The sequence below is a fragment of the Hydra vulgaris genome, chromosome 06 (assembly GCF_038396675.1).
Source record: "Hydra vulgaris chromosome 06, alternate assembly HydraT2T_AEP".
Classification (NCBI taxonomy): domain Eukaryota; kingdom Metazoa; phylum Cnidaria; class Hydrozoa; order Anthoathecata; family Hydridae; genus Hydra; species Hydra vulgaris.
In genome coordinates, this window is record NC_088925.1 from 10,638,046 (window position 1) to 10,659,859 (window position 21,814).

A 21,814-nucleotide genomic window follows, 5' to 3' on the forward strand; every position below is an offset into this window, starting at 1 on the left:
GTTCTATCATACAGTATAAAAATGTTTGGTTTAAAATATTTTACATGAGTTAAAAAGAGTTACTGTTAGTAAATAATTTAATATAAAAGGGTTACTGTAAGTAAATTAAGTCAACTACACCAATCATAAATAATAACTTATCCACACATGCCAGTCTCAATCAGTAAATATGATAAATCTGAATATGTATGTTGATTTAATTCGAACTGCTATTCAAGAAAACAAAACTGCTCTAGAAAATGAAACTTCATCATGTCAACACTACAAAGCGAAAAAATGCCAGAGTTAGCAGACATGAAGAAGATTATCTTAATTTACCCGAGACATTAAACATCCTTAAATAGGCTGAGGACCAGAAAAATAAGAAAATTTAAAAAAAAAAAAAAAAGGAAAATTGATTTTAAGGCTGCGCAGATATAAATGCTATGCATTGGAGATATGCTATGCAATCCATGCAACAAATGTTAAAGAAAAAAAAAATGCAAAAAGTCTCCAAAAGGTTGGAATGAAAATGCAACAAATGAAAATGACTGATATTTTTGACTTCAAAACCTCGTCTTCATAAGTCATTGTATCATTTCATCTATGTAATTGCTTTATTTCTAATAATTATATAACTTTAATTGTATGGCTAATTAACTTAAAAGCCAAATAAAATAAAGTTTATATATTCTTGTAGAGCCAATGTTTCTTAATAAATCCATATAAAGAAAAAATATAAAAATCTTTTTCTGAAAAAAACAACAAAAAAAACGATTTTATTGAAATCTGATCAACAAGACCCGCTTTAATTTTATTTGATTTTACTTGCTCATTATTAATTTTTGTTAAAAACATTGTTTATTAAATAATAATTTAATTAAAACTTGTGTGAACATAAACAGAATAAAATACCTTGGCTCTTTCAATTGCATTTATCCAAATATCCCTATTTAAACACTCAAGTAGGAAAGCTGTAGCTAACAATCCAGACTCATCAAGATAAATAAAAACAATTGTCTGACTTTGAGACTCGGACTTTATTAACTTAATTTTATCAAGGTAAAAAAGTTGCTTGACAACATGAAGCTTATTGGTAGCCTTTTTTATTTTAGCAATAACAACAAGGTCTGTAAACAGCAGAACTTCCACAGTTGACTCTTTCTAAAAAAAAGTAAACACTTGAATAAAATAAAATTATGTAACACCAACAGTATAACTATTTTTGAAAAAAGTATACCTTTCCTTTCTTGTCTTCCAGTAACTTCATTGTGCCCCTTTTTAAAAAACATCTCTGTTCTTCAAATGGTAAGCTTATAATGTTCTGCTCTAGAAATTCGATGCTTATCTAAACAAAAATTTGTAAATATTATATATATTTTTATATATAGTATTATATATACTTTTAATACATTTCAATATTAAAAAAAATTTTTTTTTTTACATCAATAGTGAATAACTGGGATTAAATTTTGAGACAGGTCTTCTTTTACAAAATGTAGCCAAGTCTGGGTTCAGAAACAGGGATTTTATAGTTATAAATAACTTTTTCTGGTAATAAAGGAAGAAAGTTTTAGAATTAGGAAAGATTTTGGAAGAAATGTCTTTCCTACTAAATTTTATAACTTAAATCTATAACTTTTAAATTAAAACAAACACAAGTTCAGAACTCTCCACAATTTTAGAATTAATAATTTAGAAATTACCTATAAATTTGCTTTAATATAACAATACTTTTTTTATTTTATATTTAGTATATAGCTTTAGGATATATTAGAATATATTATTAACATTTCTAAAAAAACTTTACCAATAGCTCCAAAACTTTCTGTAACGAATAGTAGAAAAAATATCTAAAAAGACCTATAGAAAAATACATAGAATCAAATCAAATTTATGTTTTGAAATTGTTTTAAAACTCAATTTTTTTTACATGTAGTTACAATTCATGACTTTTTACATGTAGTTACTTAGAGAAGACCCATGATCATTCTGGTGTGATGAAGTAAAGGTAAAGATACATTTAAGTACTTATTCATAAATCTTTTTATTCATTTTTATCTGATTATTTGTTTTGGAGCTAAGCATCTGTCAAGTGTGATTAAAATGAAGCAAAATATGAAAAGTTAAGAGCCTTAACAGTAAGATATATATTTATATATATATATATATATATATATATATATATATATATATATATATATATATATATATATATATATATATATATATATATATATATATTATGTTAGTGTATTTTACAAATAGAGTGCTCAATGTTCTTAAAGAACAGAGCAATAATAAATAAATAAATTAGTAAAAAACAATGAACATATAAAAGAAAAAAAACACTGATTATTGTAATTGTAAACAAAAAAATAGACTGCCCTCTAAATGGAAAATGCCTTTCGTAAAATGTAATTTACAAGTGCATTGTTTCCTCACAAAACAACCCTGATAAACAATATATTGGCTTAACCGAGGGGGAATGGAAAAAACGTTATGCCAACCACAAACAACCGTTTAAACACAAAAAATATTAATTTACAATGGTCTATTCTAAAATCTGCCCCTGCCTATAATAACATTTCCAAAAAATGTATGCTATGTTTGCAAGAAAAATTTGAAATAACTACTCATTTAAATCAAAAAAATTTATTAAACAAAAAACCTGAATTAATTTCTAAATGTAGGCACGAAAATAAATACCTCTTAAAAAATTATAAAAACAAATGACCAAATTAAACTATCCCCATTCCAAAGAAAATTATTTCATAATTACTTTCTGTAACTTCCCGTTAACAAAAAATTATAGTAATTAAAAAATTTTTATAATAATTTATAACTTCCTGTAAAATATTTTTTTTCTATAAATTGAATTTTTTTTGAGATTTAGTAACTCTTCCTGATGATCCAGCAATGGTGAAACTTCAAGTCGAAGATAAAAGTTAGATAAGTGTTTTTTACTAAATTATTTATATATATATATATATATATATATTTAAACAACTTTAAAAAGTATTCTACACAATAGAGTGCTCAATGTTCTTAAAAGAACAGAGCAATTATATTAGTAGTAGAAAATCACTTAACAAAAATTTTTTCCATTTAACACTGTGTTTCATCAACAAAGATTCATCAGAAATGGATGATCAAATTAATAAAACTTCAATTTATACCAAAAATTAAATTACAGGAAGTTGCAAATGTCTTAACTACTGTAAATTTTCACACATTTGTGGAATTTGCTGACACTATTATAAAAAGAATTCTTTAGAAATGATTACTTATGCTATTTTTTTAAAATGTTTTTTTTAAAAAGGGTAGTTAATGTAAATATTATTTGAACTCATTTATTTTTATAGTTTTTTAGGAGAAACTTATTTTTGTGCCTACATTTAGAAATTAATTTTAATATTTTATATATATATATATATATATATAAAATATTAAAATAACAATAAAGCACAATTAAATTTGTCACATAACTCAGAGTTTTACGCTTTATGTGATCATCACACATTACAAATAACAACAAAAATTTTATACAAAAATGCAATATTGTGTTAGCTCAGATGATGTTAAAGTTGCAGACAACAAATTTTTTTTGTGGCGACACTTCGATTTTAAATCTTTTCGTTTATTCAATAGTTTCAAAGATGAGGTAATGATATGATATTTTTCCATGAAACAAAGGTTACATGACTTTCTTCCAGGTTTAAATGTTCAACCCTATCAATAATCTTTTGTGTAAAAATAAGATTTGAAAATCCCTTTTTTTTCATTTCCCAGATAAATTTAGAAAGTTCTGTGGTATTAGCTTTACTTTCTTATTGAAAGGAGTTTTTATGTTTGTACCAGCTATCTTGAAAGGTGTGCTCCGTTAAACCAATATAACTCAAACCACTATCCTGCGGTGATGTTTTTATATTGCAGACGTAAATTATATTTTTACTAAGACACATGCCTTGCAAAGGACATTGTGAAGGTTGCCGGCAATTACATGTTGAAACAATTGTGATAAAACATTAGGTAGTACTTTTTTATTGTGTGAATTAATAATATTGGTGATGTTTGGAAGACAGCTATAACTGACTTTTAAATTATTCCTATTAAAAAATTTTGCGAAACTTATGTGTTTTTAGAAAATGCTTTTCAATTAGATTTAGAAATTTTTTTGCAAAATTGGTTTTTACATTTTGTGAAAACGGAGGATTAAACCAAATAATGTTTTGTGATCTAGATTTTGGTTTCGATGAGACGAGAGTTTTTTGGAAAGTAATCTTTTCATTATACCCACTTGCTGCTAACGCATTGTTATAACACAATGTTGCTCGATCAAAAATTTCCTTGCTAGATGAAATATTGCTAATACGGTTAGATATAATAGTTTAAATGGATTTAATAATACTAGGGGGGCGGTTAGAATTTGTGTTGATGTATAATAGGTGGTCACCTGGTTTTCTATATGGCTGGAAAGTATTTTCTAACAGATTGAAGGTAACATTGAGAAAGTTTACAATTTTTAAGTTGGTTTTTATTGTAAGTTTTATATTTCTCCTTAAAAGATGAACAAATTTTTTCTTAATTCTCTCAGATTGTGGTCTATTAATTCCATGAAAACAGTAAAGGCCATCATCTCTAGATAATCCAATGGTTTGCAACCCAATTGATCCTAATGATCTTAGGTAATCCTAATTTTGACGTCACTATGGGAAGTTTCGATGAGGCTGAAGTATGTTAGTTAGTTAGCCTCTTTATTTTACATATTATAAGTCAAGACTATGGGTCTATGACTTAATATTGAAATGTCACCACAAAAAAAAATTTGTTATCTGCAACTTTTACGTCATCTAAGCTAACATGTATTGCATTTTTGTATATAATTTTTATTGTTGTTATGGTTGTTTGTAACGTCTGATGATCACATAAAGCGTAAAACTCTGAGTTATGTTACAAATTTAATTGTACTTTATTATTATTTTAACATAATATATATTTGCTCTACTTTTGCAATGAGCACTGTTTACCAAAAAATTACTTTTATTGCTGGTGTATATATAACAGTAAGAAATTAAAAAATAAAACCATAAATAAAAATATATATATATATAAAAAAAAAAAGACCAGATGTGTGGTGTGGTTTATAGACAAAAAAGTAGTAAGATTAGATAAAGACTGGAAACAGTTTAGTTTAAAAAGATTGGTAACGAATGAGTTAAAAAAAAAGCTGAGAGTAGTGTAGTTAGAAAAGCCTGGAAATATTTACTTTAACTCTATAAATTATTAATAATAATTTGTTTAAAAAAAATATCTTAAAAATTAAAATTTAAAAATTAAAAAACAAATTAAAGGAACTAAATAACTGAAATAAGTAAGTATAAATGGCGTATTCTACAGCACAAGATGTTAAAGCAGTCAATTTTCAATCTCTTTATTGTCAACCTTAACAGGTGAGTATTGAAGTAGACTCATGAAAGTTTAATAAAAATACATTTTCAATAATAAAGCTACTTTATTTAGTTTATTTTAATGGTTCAGAAAGTCATCGTACGTTCTTATGTCATATGATAAAAAAACGCATCATTATTAAATATTATTTTCACCATAAACTTAACTACATATACTGATTTAACTCTGGAAATGAAGCTGGCATCTTCAATTATTGTTGAAATGAAGCGGTATCTTCAATTATTGTTGGACAAATATTGTATTTTATACAGAAAATTTTAAAAAAATAAAGAAAGAATTTTTGGATTTTCATGTAAAGTTAAAAAATACACGATAAAGTTATGTTTTTCCAAAAAATTTTAAAAATATTTTCATTATTTACTCAATGAGAAAAAATTATTAAAAATTGACTTTTAGACTTCAAGAACTGTTTTCGATTCCATAAATTTCATAAACTTTGATAAAAAATCTCTAAGAAAGAGAGTGATTGATTATTTGTTTACACTTTGAATGAATTTCAACTGCAATAATTTTGTCTCGTAAACTTTAAAAAATAAAATACTCCACCTACAGTACTACTGCTATTGCTTTTAAACAATGACTTTTAGTGATTGTTAATTTTTTTAAATATAAAATAAATGTTTATACTTTAGGAGAATTCAAATAAAATGAAACTATTGAAACTACTTGCTGTTTTAACAATGATAATGGTATTTTAAAGGATGTTTTTCTAAGCCCTAGAGTTGCATATCTAAATAAGGCCAATTACTCTTGATCTGATCTTGAAAATTGACTAATACCTCATAGGTTATAAATAAGAAAAAAAAAAGGCATCAAGTATGAAGACATGCCAAAAATTGCACACCCCTTCAGCTGATATATAATGCGCAATAGCCACATTGTTATTACTGAACTTACTAATGATCTAATATGGGTTTGGCTACTTTTTCATTTGCCACAAGTAGAAACTTATTTTCTGTAAATTATTAGCTCACCAATGTTTTTTGTTGCAGAGATATAAACTGATTTCAGTGGAAATCTTCTTTAACAATTGCATGGATCATTAGTGACATAATGTAAGATAAATATATAGAGTTAAAATAACATCTATTTTCCTGAGTTAAAATAACGTCTATTTTCCTGAGTAGTACATCTAATGGAACTTTTTTATTGTTTTGTAATGATTATTAAATTTATAACACCAACAAAATTTCAATATGATTCACAATACTAATTTGCAGAACATAAAACATAAACATTTAAACATTTTTTTACTTGTTTTTCTTTGTTTAAACAGTGTTTTTCTGCATAATGTAAGTTAAACAGTGTTTTTCTGCATAATGTAAGTTAAACAGTGTTTTTCTGCATAATGTAAGTTAAACGGTGTTTTTCTGCATAATGTAAGTTAAACAGTGTTTTTTTGCATAATGTAAGTTAAACAGTGTTTTTCTGCATAATGTAAGTTAAACAGTGTTTTTCTGCATAATGTATGTTAAACAGTGTTTTTATGCATAATGTAAGTTAAACAGTGTTTTTCCGCGTAATGTAAGTTAAACGGTGTTTTTCTGCATAATGTAAGTTAAACAGTGTTTTTCTGCATAAGGTAAGTTAAACAGTGTTTTTCTGCATAATGTAAGTTAAACAGTGTTTTTCTGCATAATGTATGTTAAACGGTGTTTTTCTGCATAATGCAAGTTAAACAGTGTTTTTCTGCATAATGTAAGTTAAACAGTGTTTAATGTTAGTTTTGTGTTTTGGGTCTTATGTTTGCTCTCTTTTAGTCAAAACCTTTTAGCTTACTTTATTCTTCAGGCTATCAGCTTTACAACATAATTGCTAAAAATAAACAGTTTAAATAGGATAATATTTGATATAGTTGTTGTGCATGTAACATAAATTAAACATGGAACAAAAAAGGTCATTGGTCAAAGTCAGCTTACAGAAATCATGATTAAATATTAGGATTAAAATAGAAAACCAGGGTAGATGTACTTTTAGGGCTAAATTTTTTGTGTTACAACAAAGAATATTTCTATGACAAAATAAAATTCTCTAGATTTTGTTAATTAAAACTTAGAAGATAAGTATAATTTTAATAATCAAGTTAACATAAACAATCAAGACAAGTGAAATTTGAAGTAAATTTTGTTAAAAGTTTTAAAACAAAAACAATAACATGCTGAATTGTGCAGCAACTTTAAAATATACAAGTAGTTCATATCAACAGTAAAATTGTTATTTATCGTTTGCAGTCTCTTTTGTTAATTGTGCTGAATTGCATGCTTACATTTCATCTAATTTTAGTATTCATATTGCAATGATATCACAATATTTTGAAACAAAGTTTGAGATCAAATGTTGCCTTAAGATATCCTAATACCTTTTTAGTTTTGATCTGAAGATTTTCTAGCTACGATTTTGGCTCGATCACGAGACATTCAAACTTGTTTTGAATTATTTATAATGACAAATTTCCAGACAACTGACAAACCAGATATTTTAATTTTCAAGACCCGTGAGAAATCATATATATTAAATTTCAAGACAGTTGATAAGTCAGATATTTTAAATTTTAAGACAGCTGACAAACCAGATATTTCAAATGCTATCTAGTCACAATTTGTGTGTATTTAACAATATAAAAAAAAACCTGAGGTAAATAAAAAACTAATAAATATTTTGGTCAATTATGATTTTGATGTTCTTATTTGACAATAAAATTTGTTATTTTAGGCATATCTTTTTTTATTTATTTATCTTTAGTTAATAAAGATTAGGAAAAATTACATAACAGAAATTAATTAAATAACAGAATAAGGTATCAAAAATAAATTCACAGTAACTTAATTCAATTATAAAAAATGGTCTCGAAAACATTTGGTTAAATTATAAGTATACAAATTTATTATATTGCATTTCTTGAGTCAATGTTTTCTCATCAAATTAAGTTCAAAATTTTAATGTTTGTAATTTTTGACAAAATCAGCTTTTTATGATGTTAAAGTTATATAGTAAACTTAAAATAATAAAATTTTTATTACATTTATATTTGAATACTAAAGTTGTAAAGTACAATTTATTAACTCACCCATTTAATTTTTTCTGTTGCTGCTTTCATATTATTATAGTAGTCAAATTGTTGTAAACACTGATCTAACTTTTCTTTCTCATGTCTTTTTCGTAGCTTAAAATTGATGTCTGAGATAAATGTTTCTGATTGCGATATCTTTTTAGAAAAAGAAAATGTGTGAGTTTAGCTTATGAAAAAAATAAACAAATAAAAATAAAATAATTTATTTAAAACAATTAATTACAAAGTTGTCTAGAATTTCTTTTTCTTTTTCATCCTCGCTTTCTTTTCGTATATTTTTTAACAATAATGGATATCGAGTCAGTCTTTGCATTGGTTCTGTTAGAAGATCTCTTAACTTCAATCGATTGCATCGAGGAAGGTTTTCACACCACTGCAAGCAAAAAGATTCATGCAGTCAACAAGGTAGTGTTGTCTAACTAATCATAAAAGACTAAACACTACAAAACGCTCTCAAAACAATATATAAAATATAATAACTTTGATAGTATAATAAAAAATTTGAACTAATTATAAAATTATTCATAGTAAAACATAAATATATTTTTGAATTTTGATGAGGAGCAGATTTAAATTACTCCAATTAAAATGATTAGTTATCCTATCTCTGATTTTGTTTTTAATTATTTTTTTGTAATACAAAATAAGTTCTACTTTTCATTCTTTTTTAATATAATATTAATCTTATATTATTAATTTTAGAACTATTTCAAGTTATCAAATTGTTTTTCTAGTTTTAAACTAGTTTTCTTTTAAATCCTATATTAATTATATAAAGTTACATTTTTTATACTAATCTTCTATAAAACTTTAATTACTTGCATATTTTATAAATCATATATAAGTTAATTATGTTCATATTTAAATTCTTTAATTTGAAAGCTTTAACTTTCATATGAATCAAATTTAGAATTTTAATTATGCATAAATAAACAAAACATAGTTTTGGCATTAACTATATGCATAATTAAAGTACTATAACATGTTTAACACCCCAGGCCAATGGGACCAAGTTAAAGGTTTTAATTGGTAAAAATAAACTTGTTTGATTGTTGAAATTCCCATTTTCTACTTCATTAATCGTCTTAAAAAATAAAAAAATAAAAAATACAATAAGTTTTACAAAACTCTCCATTTTATTATCTCCATAATTTTATAGTAAAAGTTAATTACTTCTAAATACTCATTAAATGCTTTTTGTGTTTCATTTCTTTTTGCAACATTTGATTCAGAGAGACTTCGAAGGTAACTAAGTGCATCATCTTGAAACAGTGAAAACTCTATGTATGGCTTAAATAAATTTCGAAACTAAATTTAAAAAAAAAGCATATTTAATTCTACAATCTACTGAAACATATTATTATATCTCATACTTTTCTTAATAGTCTTGCTAAAAAATTTAGTACAAAAAATTATACAAAATATTAAATAAAATTTTGTTTGAATTTTCAAATTTTGTTTTGTTTTACTATTATAATAATAATAATAATAATAATAATAATAATAATAATAATAATAATAATAATAATAATAATAATGATAATAATAATTAAATAATTGTAATAAATCATTAGGTGCTGAAGAATTATATCCAATAGAATTTAAGAAAGCTTTCAAATTTCAAAACATATATCTACTATTTTTAACAGTATTATTTTTAAAGTCTTTGCGATTAAATACCACAAATATGGAAAGATGCAACAATTTCACCAATATTTAAAAAAGGAGACAGATCAAAAGCTATTAATTATAGACCTATCAGTCAAACTTACATCTCAATAAAAATTTTTGAAAGAATAATACAAAATTATATTATGACACACCTAATTAGCAACAACTCATTAAGTTCACACCAACATAGATTTTGCCAAGGTCACTTCTGCTTAACTAACCTACTAAATGTAATTGATCATTGGACACTATCACTTGATAATAATATTCCCATTTACAATATTTACCTCCATTTTGAAAAAGCCTTTGACAAGGTTACACACAACTTTTTTATCTCGAAACTTAAAGCTTATGGTATAAATGGACCATTACTTTGTTAGAAAAAAAAACTTTCCGGAATGCCATAGTTAAAGAGTTGTTGTAAATAACACTTACTCAAATTGGGTTTCCATTGAAAGTGGAGTTTCCTAAGGCTCTGTCCTTTCTGAGTTGCTTTTCATTATTTATATTAACGATATCCCTGAAGTAATCAAGTCAAAGGCAGCACTTTTTGCTGATGACACCAAAATCTTTTGTTCTCTTAAAAATACTAAATCTCCACAAGAGTTACAAAACGATATTAGCGCTCTTTTTATATGGTCTTAAAAATGGGGAATTAAAGTAAACACTGATAAATGCTCTGTACTAGACTTTGGACAACAAATTCCATACGTACACTATGCATGATTTAGATCAACACAAAAGAATTAGAATTAAGCCCACAATTTGTGAACGGGATTTAGGTGTTCACATGGACTCAAATTTAATAATTTTAAAACACAAACAGTCAACAAAGCAATACAAATATTGGGATAAATAGGGTCTGATAAAAAAATCATTTTTACCTTATTTTAATCAATGCCTTATTTTAATCAATACTCTATATGTACACTATTATTAATATATATAATCAGTACCCATTTAAAAAACTATTCTCAGCTATAATCTACCCCCATTTAGAATATTATAAGTCTATCTGTACTCCTTAGCTTCCCAAAGACAAATGGAAAATGGAAAATGTATTAAGAAAATCTTTTAAACAAATTAGAGGCTTAAATGACCTCATTAAACAATCAAATTTAAGTACTAATTTAAGTTAAGAACTATATTCTAACTGTAAAAGAACTTAAGCCTATAAACCTAGTAATTATTAGGAAGCAAGTATACAGTTATTTCTTTTATTTTTTGTTAAACAATTATAGTTTTAAAAAATTTAAAACTATTGGTTACTTTTTCGCATACAACTTCTATAGCAAATTTAAAATTCACTAAATATCCAATCAAAACCAGTTTGAAGAGGTTAAGGTTACAATCGGAGTTAGCTTTGCAACCTTTTCTTTTTAAAAAAGGTTGTAGAGAAAAGCTGCTACCTAATTCTAGGCAATTAAAGTACCAGGGCACTTAGTAGGCACTAAGAGAATTTTGTTTAAAGAAATTAAAACAGCAAAAAATTTCTTAACTCCCCTCTCTATTTCTCTTTCTCCCTTCTTTCGACTAAAGAAATTCAAATATTACTTCAAAAAAGAAAAAAAACTGAATAAACAAAAAATAAAGTTCATTTGATTTGATTTTATTGTCTCTACATATTCCGAACAAAGTTTTGTATGACTTATCATGTATTGTGGGTAAGATAACTAATGCACTGTGGGTAAGATAGCTGATGTATTGTGGGTAAGATAACTGATGTAAGAAAAATTAGAAAATTCTTTTTAAATTTTGTAAATAAAGGTACTACTATAAAAAATATAAACCTTTTTCAGTATTTGTATAGTAGAGTATAATTTAGGTGTTATATACATGTATTTGTATGATATTCTTAAATAAGAAGGACATGCAAGTTTTTACATGGATGGTTTGCAAGAATTTCGAATAATGTTAATAATTAGTATTTAACTGTTTTGAAATTATATCACTTATAAGATCTTATCACAGCTAAAACCAATATATTTGGTACTTTTATAGAAATTTATTTTCTTGAATAATATTTGCTTTCAAAAAAAAAATATTATATTTTTTAAAATTTCAAGATAAAAATTAAATAATTTTAAGTTAAAAACTTAAAATAATTTAGTTAGTTATAATAACTTTCACATAATTTTTTAAAAAAAGTATATGATCACATTTTGCTGTAGAAATAACTAATTTTTTACAAACACCCATTTTTGAACACCATCATACTTGTTGTGCAAACTCTTTGTTTTTTAGTAATTCTCAACTTAACCTGTGTTGATTGCAGCCTCGTTGGGAGTGAATTAGATTAAAAGAAATATCAAAAATTTGAAATTTTTATATGAGATTATAACATTTTCTTGGTTTGAATTGTTTGCTTGGCCTTTTAACAGTTTATGTGCAGCTCAAGTTGTAATCATTTTAAAATCTTTAAAATCTTTTTTTTTCACAAAAATCGTTTAGATGGAATGATGAACTTTAGAAACTTTACATATTTCTTTGCAATTTCACACCAATAAATTCAAATTTTTCTGCTGCAAGCTTTTGTAAAACATATTTACCAGGTTTATTTTAGAACTGGCAGAATAATATGATTTAGAACTGGAGTATTCTGTTTTAAATGCTACCTCTAAACAATGATTGCTAAAATACCGAAGAAATAAATTATCTTATTCAAAAGCACATGAAATACAATTGGACTTTTGCCTTTAAAAAACAAATTGCATAACCCAACTGTATAATAAAAATTATTTTTAAAACCATAACTATATATAGCCTTTAAAACAGAGTTTGCAATAAAAATTTTTTGTGTTTTCAAAATTAAATTAAGTAAAAAAAAAATACTTTTGACAAAATAGCCTTATGGTATGCTGACTTGATAAACCAGATTTTCTTCTGATTTTGGTGCTTTGAATTTGAAGGAAAATATCTGTACAAGCATGATCTGATTATAAAATAAAACCATTACAAAACTATTTTTTGCCTGTTATGAAAATAGGTTTTTTAAATATGAAAATGAAAAATTCATTTTAGCAATGTAACTCCTAAGTTACATTGCTAAAATGAATAACTAATTGTTAAGCCCATACTTTGTTAATTTACTGTTATGTCTGATGCAATGTTAAACATGTTTATTAGGAATTTCACTTCTAGAAAAATGAAGCCAAAAGAGAGAATAATAACCTTATAAGTTTAAATGAGCGAAGCTTCTAGCAAAAAATATTTTTTGATTGTTGAACAAAATTTAGTAACAAATGAGATTAAATAAGTCAACCGAATTAAACCCATGAGTGTTAATTTTACTTTTTACATACACCTAAATATATCTGTATATAATTTAAAATAAATATAATTATAAATAATTTTAAGAAAATTTATATATACTTATATAGCTCATTTCAGATAGATACTTCAATACATACTTGAAATAATTGCTGCATTTGTCAAATAATAAAATCAATCATCATATCAAAACAAAACAACAGTTTATTGTTGCTAAGTTACTTAAAAGTAAAATAAACATGTTCTTATCATTTAATTCTAAATTGATTTTTTTTATTTTTTACAATTTGTTTATTATACTTTTTTTTAAATATGTTTAATCACCTAAGCAGCAAAAACTTAAAACACAACTTATAGAATTAAAAGTTTTTACTGTTGTTTTTTGTTTAAAACTAACAAAACTTAAATATTTATGTGCTTTTTTACATTTTTTTTACCTCTTTTTACATAAGGTTTGCTAAAAAATAATTTTTCAGGAGTATATCTAAACATAAATACTTTTTTTCTTGAGTATTTCAATTAAAACTATTTTTTAAATCATAATTTTTTTTTAAACTAAATTTGTAAAGAATAATTTTCTTTACAAATTTAGTTTAAAAGAAATTTATATGATAACATTTTTAATGACAATTGCAATTATCATATTTCATCATAACCATTAAAATTCTCAAATAACTAAAATATATTATTTTTTCATTAAACTTTTTAGAAAAGTTTTTTAGGTTTTTAATTCATACTAAAGTATAAAAAAGTAATGAAAAAGCAAAAATAATCACACTCAATATAATAAGACGAATCAGTAAAATTTAAATCAAATTTAAAAAAAAAAAATCTTATTTTTGACAATCTATAGATGGTGTTCAATTGTCATCACGATGTAAACATTGTTATTCAGACGCCATCTTGTAGGTCAAACAAATGCACATTAGTTTAAGGAACTTTAATGCAAGGCTTATTACTATTATCTATTAGTGTGCACACTAAAAAAAAAAGGACAATGAAATTAAATAGATCTTCTAAACATTATACCAGCTTGATTGAATGGATACATATATTCCTTGAAAATATTATTATTACTTACACATCTATTATGTATTTACTAGTACTATTTATAGAAGTCCTTGAAATGTTACAACTTATTTTAAAAAATTTTAGAATTTGATTTGTGTTCTCTTCCTACTTCTCTTAAAGCTAATGCAGATCTTTCAATCAATTTCGTCTACTATGTATACTTTTATTTGCAGCAGAATTTGATGCAAAGAACAGTTAATTAAAAACACTCCTTTAAAATTTAAATTTTAACTTATGAACAGTACCCTTGTGATAAGTTAACTTGTCAATAAAAAGACTGTTTTATGAAAAACATTCTTGACATGACAACAAAATGATACACATATATTTTCAACAATTTGAAGTTTATAATAAACTTATAATCATTTGGATCCTCTGCAACTTGTTTTAACTTAATAAATAATTCAGCATATTATTTATATACATAGCATTTTTAAATATTAATACAATTTAATAAGTTATTTAACATGCTTAAACAACTAAAATGTGTTTACTTTATCTGAGTTATGTAAATTTGCAAATTGACAAAAATATTTAAAAAAAGAATCTTATGTCTTTTTTTTTAATGCTTTGGAGTACTTTATAATTCAGTTTACTTATTCGCACATTACTTATAATACATCTTTGAAAACAAGTTATTTAATAGAGTTTTAAGCAAAAATAAATTACTTATATCGTGAGATAAAAAATAAAACTCTATGTAAATTTATTCAAAAATAACCTTTAAAAATCTATCTACTACAAGGTATGTTATTTAAATAATTGTAATTAAATACATTATGCTAATAAACGCTCGCTTTGTTTACTTTATTTGCCATACAGTATGGCAGCCAAAAATTTTAACGTTACATGATAGAATACCATCTATAACTTAGGTTTTAAATGAAATGAAATAAATGAAATATTTTGTTCAATAAAACTTCTTCTGCTTGTGTATTAAAAAATTTCCTAAAGATTTTTTTTTTGTTTATACAGAATTTAAAACTTTTATAAAGTCTTTTTTTGAACTTCGTTAGGATTTGGCTCAGTTGATTTGCTCCAAATTATTTTAAATAAAATATAAAAAAATTTCCTTAATTCGGACTTATTTATAGATCAAAAGAGCTAGAACTTTTACAAAGTGTTTAAATCTATAAATTTCCTAAAAAACATGTTGTTGTTTTCACTCAAAGTTATAATGTTCTCCACTCATAAAGTAAAAGTAAACAAATAATTGTATGCTGGTAGTTATAGATATTTTTCTTCTATTTTCTTGAGGAACATTCCATTGTCTAACTGTCTTTGCAATAATTAAAAAAGCATAAAATTATAATATATAAAGTATTATAAATTTTTTTTCTAGCCCCGGCTATCAACCCCTGCTAAATATTATAATTTCTCTGGGACCAGGTTTGCAAAAAGTCTCATTTTTAGCTAGAGCTGGGGCCAAGGCCCTGGTCACTTACTACAAATTAATTATCTTGCAGACGAGATATTGTATGGAAGTATCTTTACTGTTTAAACTAATAACCAACTGATGGCAACTTCTTGAAAACCACCTTAACCACAATGAGTGTTTATGTGATTATTTTCTCTTTCCTTTCCTATTCCTGTTCCAGATTTTAATTTCTATGCCTAAATTAAAATTTTTGGATTGCTAATATTTTGAGCATGCAAAAAAAAAAAAATTAACCTGTGCAAATGAAGCAAGTAGTTCAGTTGATTTGATAGGTTGTTTAGTCTCTCTAGCATTATCAATGACTTCTTTCAAATTACGCGACCAAAGAATTTCATTAGCTGATAGAACATCCCTGATATTTGCAAAAAGTTTATTTTCATTTATGTCTAATAAGTCTCCTTCATTTTGTATTATCTTTATGAACTGTTGAAACACCTAGAATAGAACAATGTTTAATGGTGTGAGAAATTGAATTTATTTTTGGTAGAAAATAAAAACCAGAAAATTTTTGGTACAAAATAAAATTGTTACTTGGTTAAACCAGTTTAACCAAATAAAATTTTTATTTAAATACAGACATTCAAATCCTTTAATCATGGGCATAGCTATTTAAATGGGGCAATTATGGCCTTAATAATTAAAAAACATATAATAGGTAACTATTAAAAAACCAATTATATTCGCTATAAAAAGTCTTATATTATTTTAATGATTTTACTATAAATAGAGTTAATAATTTATATTTATATGTTGGCTTAAAAAGTAAGTTATATAATCAATGTAAATGGTTAAATCAGATCTTCAAATTTATAATTCATAATACATAATCGGTATTATTTGCAATCACCATCAGATCAAGTGGAAACAAAAAAAAAATAACACTTAATACTACACTTCAATTTATTTTTAATCGATTATATAATCTGTATCGCTATCTAGGATCATTTTTCCAACTTGTTGATAGACTTTTAATTCTCTTTTTGTAAAATTCAGTATTCTTTGTAGCAAAATATTTATTTAGGCAAGTTTGAATAATATTAAAATTTTAATCTGAAATAAATAAAACGACCTGGTTATTTTACAAATAATTGGTTGTAAATATTGAAAATGTTCAAACTCATCAAGCTTTTCTTTAAAGGATACTAGATTTTATGAAAAGAGAATCAAAAGTCTACCAACAAGATAACAAAAGGTCTTAGATGATGATAGAATTTATATAATCGGTTAATAAAAAATGATGTACAGTTTAATTCTCTAAAAAATTAAACTTAATTCCTTTTTTGCTATTCAATTAATTGATTATTTATGGGTATACCTAATATTAAATAACATTATTTACTTGACTTAGTGTTTTATATAGTAAAGGATGATATACTTAGAGGACATTGAGCAATGTGGTTGTGCATCACCCAATATCCAATGATTTATATATGAGCTTGTAAGTAACTTAGAAGATGAATTCTGCTTATTTCATGAAATTGGTTATTTCAATAAAACAATGGTCCATGCCATAGGGTACATTCAATCATTGATTATTTTGTTGAAAGTAATATTCAACTCATGCCTTGGCCAGCACAATCAACTGACTTAAATCCAATCAAAAATTTTAGGCACTGAATGGATTATCAACTAACAAAAAGATTTTTAAGAAAGACAAACTTTCATGGATTTTTTGCTCACATGCTCTAATCATCGCAATTTATTGCAAAGCAACATTTGGTATGAGTATAAACATACAAATGTTTAGTTTTTGCACTATGCCTGGAAGATAGCTCAAAAAAAACATTGCACCTGCCTCTTTTATATATATATATATATATATATATATATATATATATATATATATATATATATATATATATATATATATATATATATATATATATATATATATATATATACATATATATATATATACATATACATATATATATATATATATATATATATATATATATATATATATATATATATATACATATATATATATATATATATATATATATATATATATATATATATGTATATATATATATATACATATATGTATACATATATATATATATATATATATATATATATATATATATATATATATATATATATATATATATGTATATATATATGTGTGTATATATATATATATATATATATATATATATATATATATATATATATATATATATATATATATATATATATATATATATATATTATATATATATATATATATATATATATATATATATGTATATATATTACATTCTTTTTATTATATATACCTCAACAATAATTTTCAGCTTTAAAATATAGTTTCTTTCAGTTGATAAAAACTCCCATAGTGCTTGTTGCTGAAATCGTGACTTCTTTGTTAAAAAGAAATGATCAGAAATGACATCAGACCAGATATTCTCTAAGAAATAATTTTCAATTTGTTCACTTGGTTGTTGATTATTGTTATTAAACACCAGCGCACTGTATAAAGGAAGTCGTTCAGCAAAGCTGGATGCAACCTAAATAAGAAACCATGAACACAAAACTTATTATAGAAACAGAATTTACAATAATTTTATATGAAGATTTAAGATTTTTGATTCCTTGAAAAAAATATGTTAACACATAGTTGCAATTGTCTCAATTTTTACGCTAAAGAGTGCACTGCAAAATCTAAAATTAGGCTTTTCGCTGTGTTCTTTTACATAAAAACCAGGATAATTGTCATTCTATCTACACAACACACAAGTTGTTATTGGCTACACACAAGTTGTTATTGACTACACACAATATTGGCAACACACAATTGTTATTGGCTACAATATATCAATAAATAAAACTTTAAGTAATGGAAAAATAAAGAACCACCTTTGATTTTTTTTGCTGGATCTAAAAAAAAATTAAAAAAGTTTACAAAATTAAAAATTCATATCTAGAAACTTTAAAAATAAATGAATGTAAAAAGTATTTAATTAATGGCAGATTTGGGATTTTTCAGTGTTCATAATTCAAGAAAACATTTAAGTATTTTGCAGACCTTAAAATTGCCTTCAAAACCACAAAGTAATATAAACAAATCTGTTCATATTACTTCTTGGTTTTGAAAAAAAAGTATCAATGCTAAAAATGGCATTAAATACAGTATGGTACTGCATTTAATGCCATTTTTGCCATACTGAGTAAGAAAATAAATAAACAAATAATTTGGAGAACTATTTAGAATCTAATTTTAAAAAAAATAAATAAAGAAACTAGTTAAATCTAATGAATAATTTAAGTATTCAGCAATATCAACTGGTAACAAGGTTGCATTCTCTAATTTTTAATTAAATATTAAGTAAATAAAGTTGATAATGCAGTACATGGTTGAAAATTTTGACTTTTTTGCCGACTAAACATCCCAAAATTATCCTTTTGAAGGTTCATTCTATATATATTGGGGACTCCATAACAATAAATTTTAAAATCCTCGATTTTAATCCAAGGGAGATATTTAGCTTTGCCTTTTTTAATTTTTTTTTGATACTTTAAATATTTGTTAGCAAAAATAGACTGTATTTTTACCATACTCTAACGATTGCAACAAAACCAATTCCCTTTGGACAGTCATTAAGAATATTCTCTTTAAATAATCATTAGTATTTGCTACACAAGTAACTCCCTCCAGACCAATATTTGTCACACTCTCTTCAGACAATCATAATTGATTGCAAAACTATTTCCTTGGAGACAAATTCAGCACAAAGAATTTGCACATAAATGAAATAAAAAAATGTAGCCCCAGGGATGCGGAGTCCCAAAAAGGACTCCGGATTTGAAAGTCACAAAAAGTTTACTTCATCTTTATTTTTGGTATCCAGGAGCTCTAAAAATATAAATAAGTTTATGGACTACTAATGGAAAGAAAATTATGACTTTCAGGTTAGAGGAACAATCATTTTTTGAACCCGGAGTCCTTAGGTATGATGGCGGCAAGGACTCCGGGACTCCAGGACTTCGGGCTTAAAAACAATAAGTTTTAAACCGTTAAATCTCATGAATTTTTTTCTTATAGCAGATCATAAGTCAACAAACATGTTTAGAACTTCTGGACACTACACACTTGGAAAAAGTAGAGATATAAAGCCGGAGTCCTTTTGGGACTCTGCATCCCTGTGTAGCACTAAACTTATGGTAATCATGATATGAGTAACTATAAACAGTATATAATTAATTTTAATATATTTAATATATAAATGTCAATAAAAGTTACAAATATCAACATGACTTTCTTTCTTTATATAACGCTAAAAAATATTACACTTACAAACTAGATAAAAATAATAATGTATAGGTATTGAAATCAATGTTATTTTTAGCTATTTTTAGAAAAAATAAAAATTCCTACATTTTTCAAAGACCATGATGATTGCAGAAGGGCAGTGTGTGTTATTTGTATGAAGAAAAGTGACATAAAAAATTTCAGAACATTTCATTTCTGAGATTCATCGCTTGATTTCATCAGATGAATTTTCAGGATGAAAGAGTGCCACTTGGAATTTGTATTACATGCCATTGCAACCTGAAAAAATTTGGTGATGGAGCTAATGCCTTAAAGGCAATACAACTCTACAGTTTTTATTCCATTGTTGTGGAGCCATTAACAAGACTTACAACATGTTGTGATTGCATTATTTGTCAAACTGCGAAGGTGAAAGGCAAAGAAAAGCATCCATTTGAAAGGGTTTTGCATCAAAATCTTTGCAAGAAGAAAGAAAGTCAGTGAAAAACGATGCTTATCTATCATTGCTCGTGGAATTTCTCACAATTGCAGTGATACAACTCACCGTACAAACTTATATCAATTTGTATTGGAAGATTCTGTAGGCGCAGAACAAGTTGCGTCATCTGTCATTGCATCGAAAGAAGCATCTTTGGGCAGAACAATTCGTCTTGGTCAAGCTCATGACAAACCTCTTCCGAAAAGGTTAGTTATTTTATTATTCTGTAAATTCTGAGCAATACAATTTATATGCGAAGTAACTGATTTAGTTTTTTTTCTTAAGGAACATCTGCAGCTCATTCACTCTTTCAAGGCCCTTTGACAACAAAAAATATGGTGGATATTCAGCAGAGTACTGGGCTTTCAAACAATAAAATCAGAAAGCTTGGATCTTTTCTAAACCAAATTAGTCCAGTTCGCCTTCTTGAGCCAAATTTTTAACAGAAATTTGCATTAGCAGGATCTAGTCAAAAAGATTTTTTCATTGCTACCAATGTAAAATTGCCAGGTTCTAATAATTGTTCATTGTATCAATTTAAAAACACTGAAGGAAAACATTACAGTTTCAAAAGATTTGATGAGCTCGGACACTGTGAAACTGGGCCTTGATGGTGGAGGTTGTTTTTTTTAAAGCGAGTTTGAGTCTAATTTCTGAACACTAAACAGAACAACAAAGTCCAGTAAAAAAGTCAATTAAATTGGCTTCAAGTGAAAATTTTAAAACCACAAGTGTCAAAAAGCAACTAATTGTAACAATCTCTGAAAACACCCTTGAAACATTTGGCAATATCAAACTGATTTTGGACCAAATGAATTAATTGACAAATTGATACTGTCATGTGACATGAAGCTTGCAAATATTATCTGTGGAATTCAGTCTCACAGCAGCAAGCATCCTTGCTGATGGTGCAACATTGAGTCACCAAATTTGAACAACAGTGGACAACTCAGAACATTTGAAACAATCAGAGAGCAACATCAAAAGTTCATTTTATCTGGTGCTGATTTAAAGAAATCAAAAGAATTCAAGAATACTGTTCATCCATTAAATACTTCGATTTTCAGATGAAAAGCTCATCTTAGAAGC

The 21,814-nt window shown here is 25.3% G+C and overlaps 1 protein-coding gene across 6 annotated transcripts in view; it reads right to left on the reverse strand.

Moving 5' to 3' along the window:
- The window catches only part of LOC100208404 (pleckstrin homology domain-containing family G member 5), a 48,686-nt gene that overhangs the window by 2,930 nt on the left and 23,942 nt on the right, over positions 1-21,814 (reverse strand). For 4 of the 6 annotated variants that reach the window (XM_065799200.1, XM_065799199.1, XM_065799198.1 and 1 more), the window contains exons 3-10: positions 18,834-18,854; positions 18,254-18,484; positions 16,206-16,406; positions 9,695-9,829; positions 8,745-8,894; positions 8,519-8,656; positions 1,220-1,327; positions 895-1,143 (exon numbers count right to left, since the gene is read on the reverse strand). In XM_065799200.1, the coding sequence (XP_065655272.1) occupies positions 895-1,143; positions 1,220-1,327; positions 8,519-8,656; positions 8,745-8,894; positions 9,695-9,829; positions 16,206-16,406; positions 18,254-18,484; positions 18,834-18,854 (1,233 nt within the window). The remainder of the gene's footprint in view (positions 1-894; positions 1,144-1,219; positions 1,328-8,518; positions 8,657-8,744; positions 8,895-9,694; positions 9,830-16,205; positions 16,407-18,253; positions 18,485-18,833; positions 18,855-21,814) is intronic. The other 2 variants (XM_065799202.1, XM_065799201.1) reach the window with 1 other exon arrangement.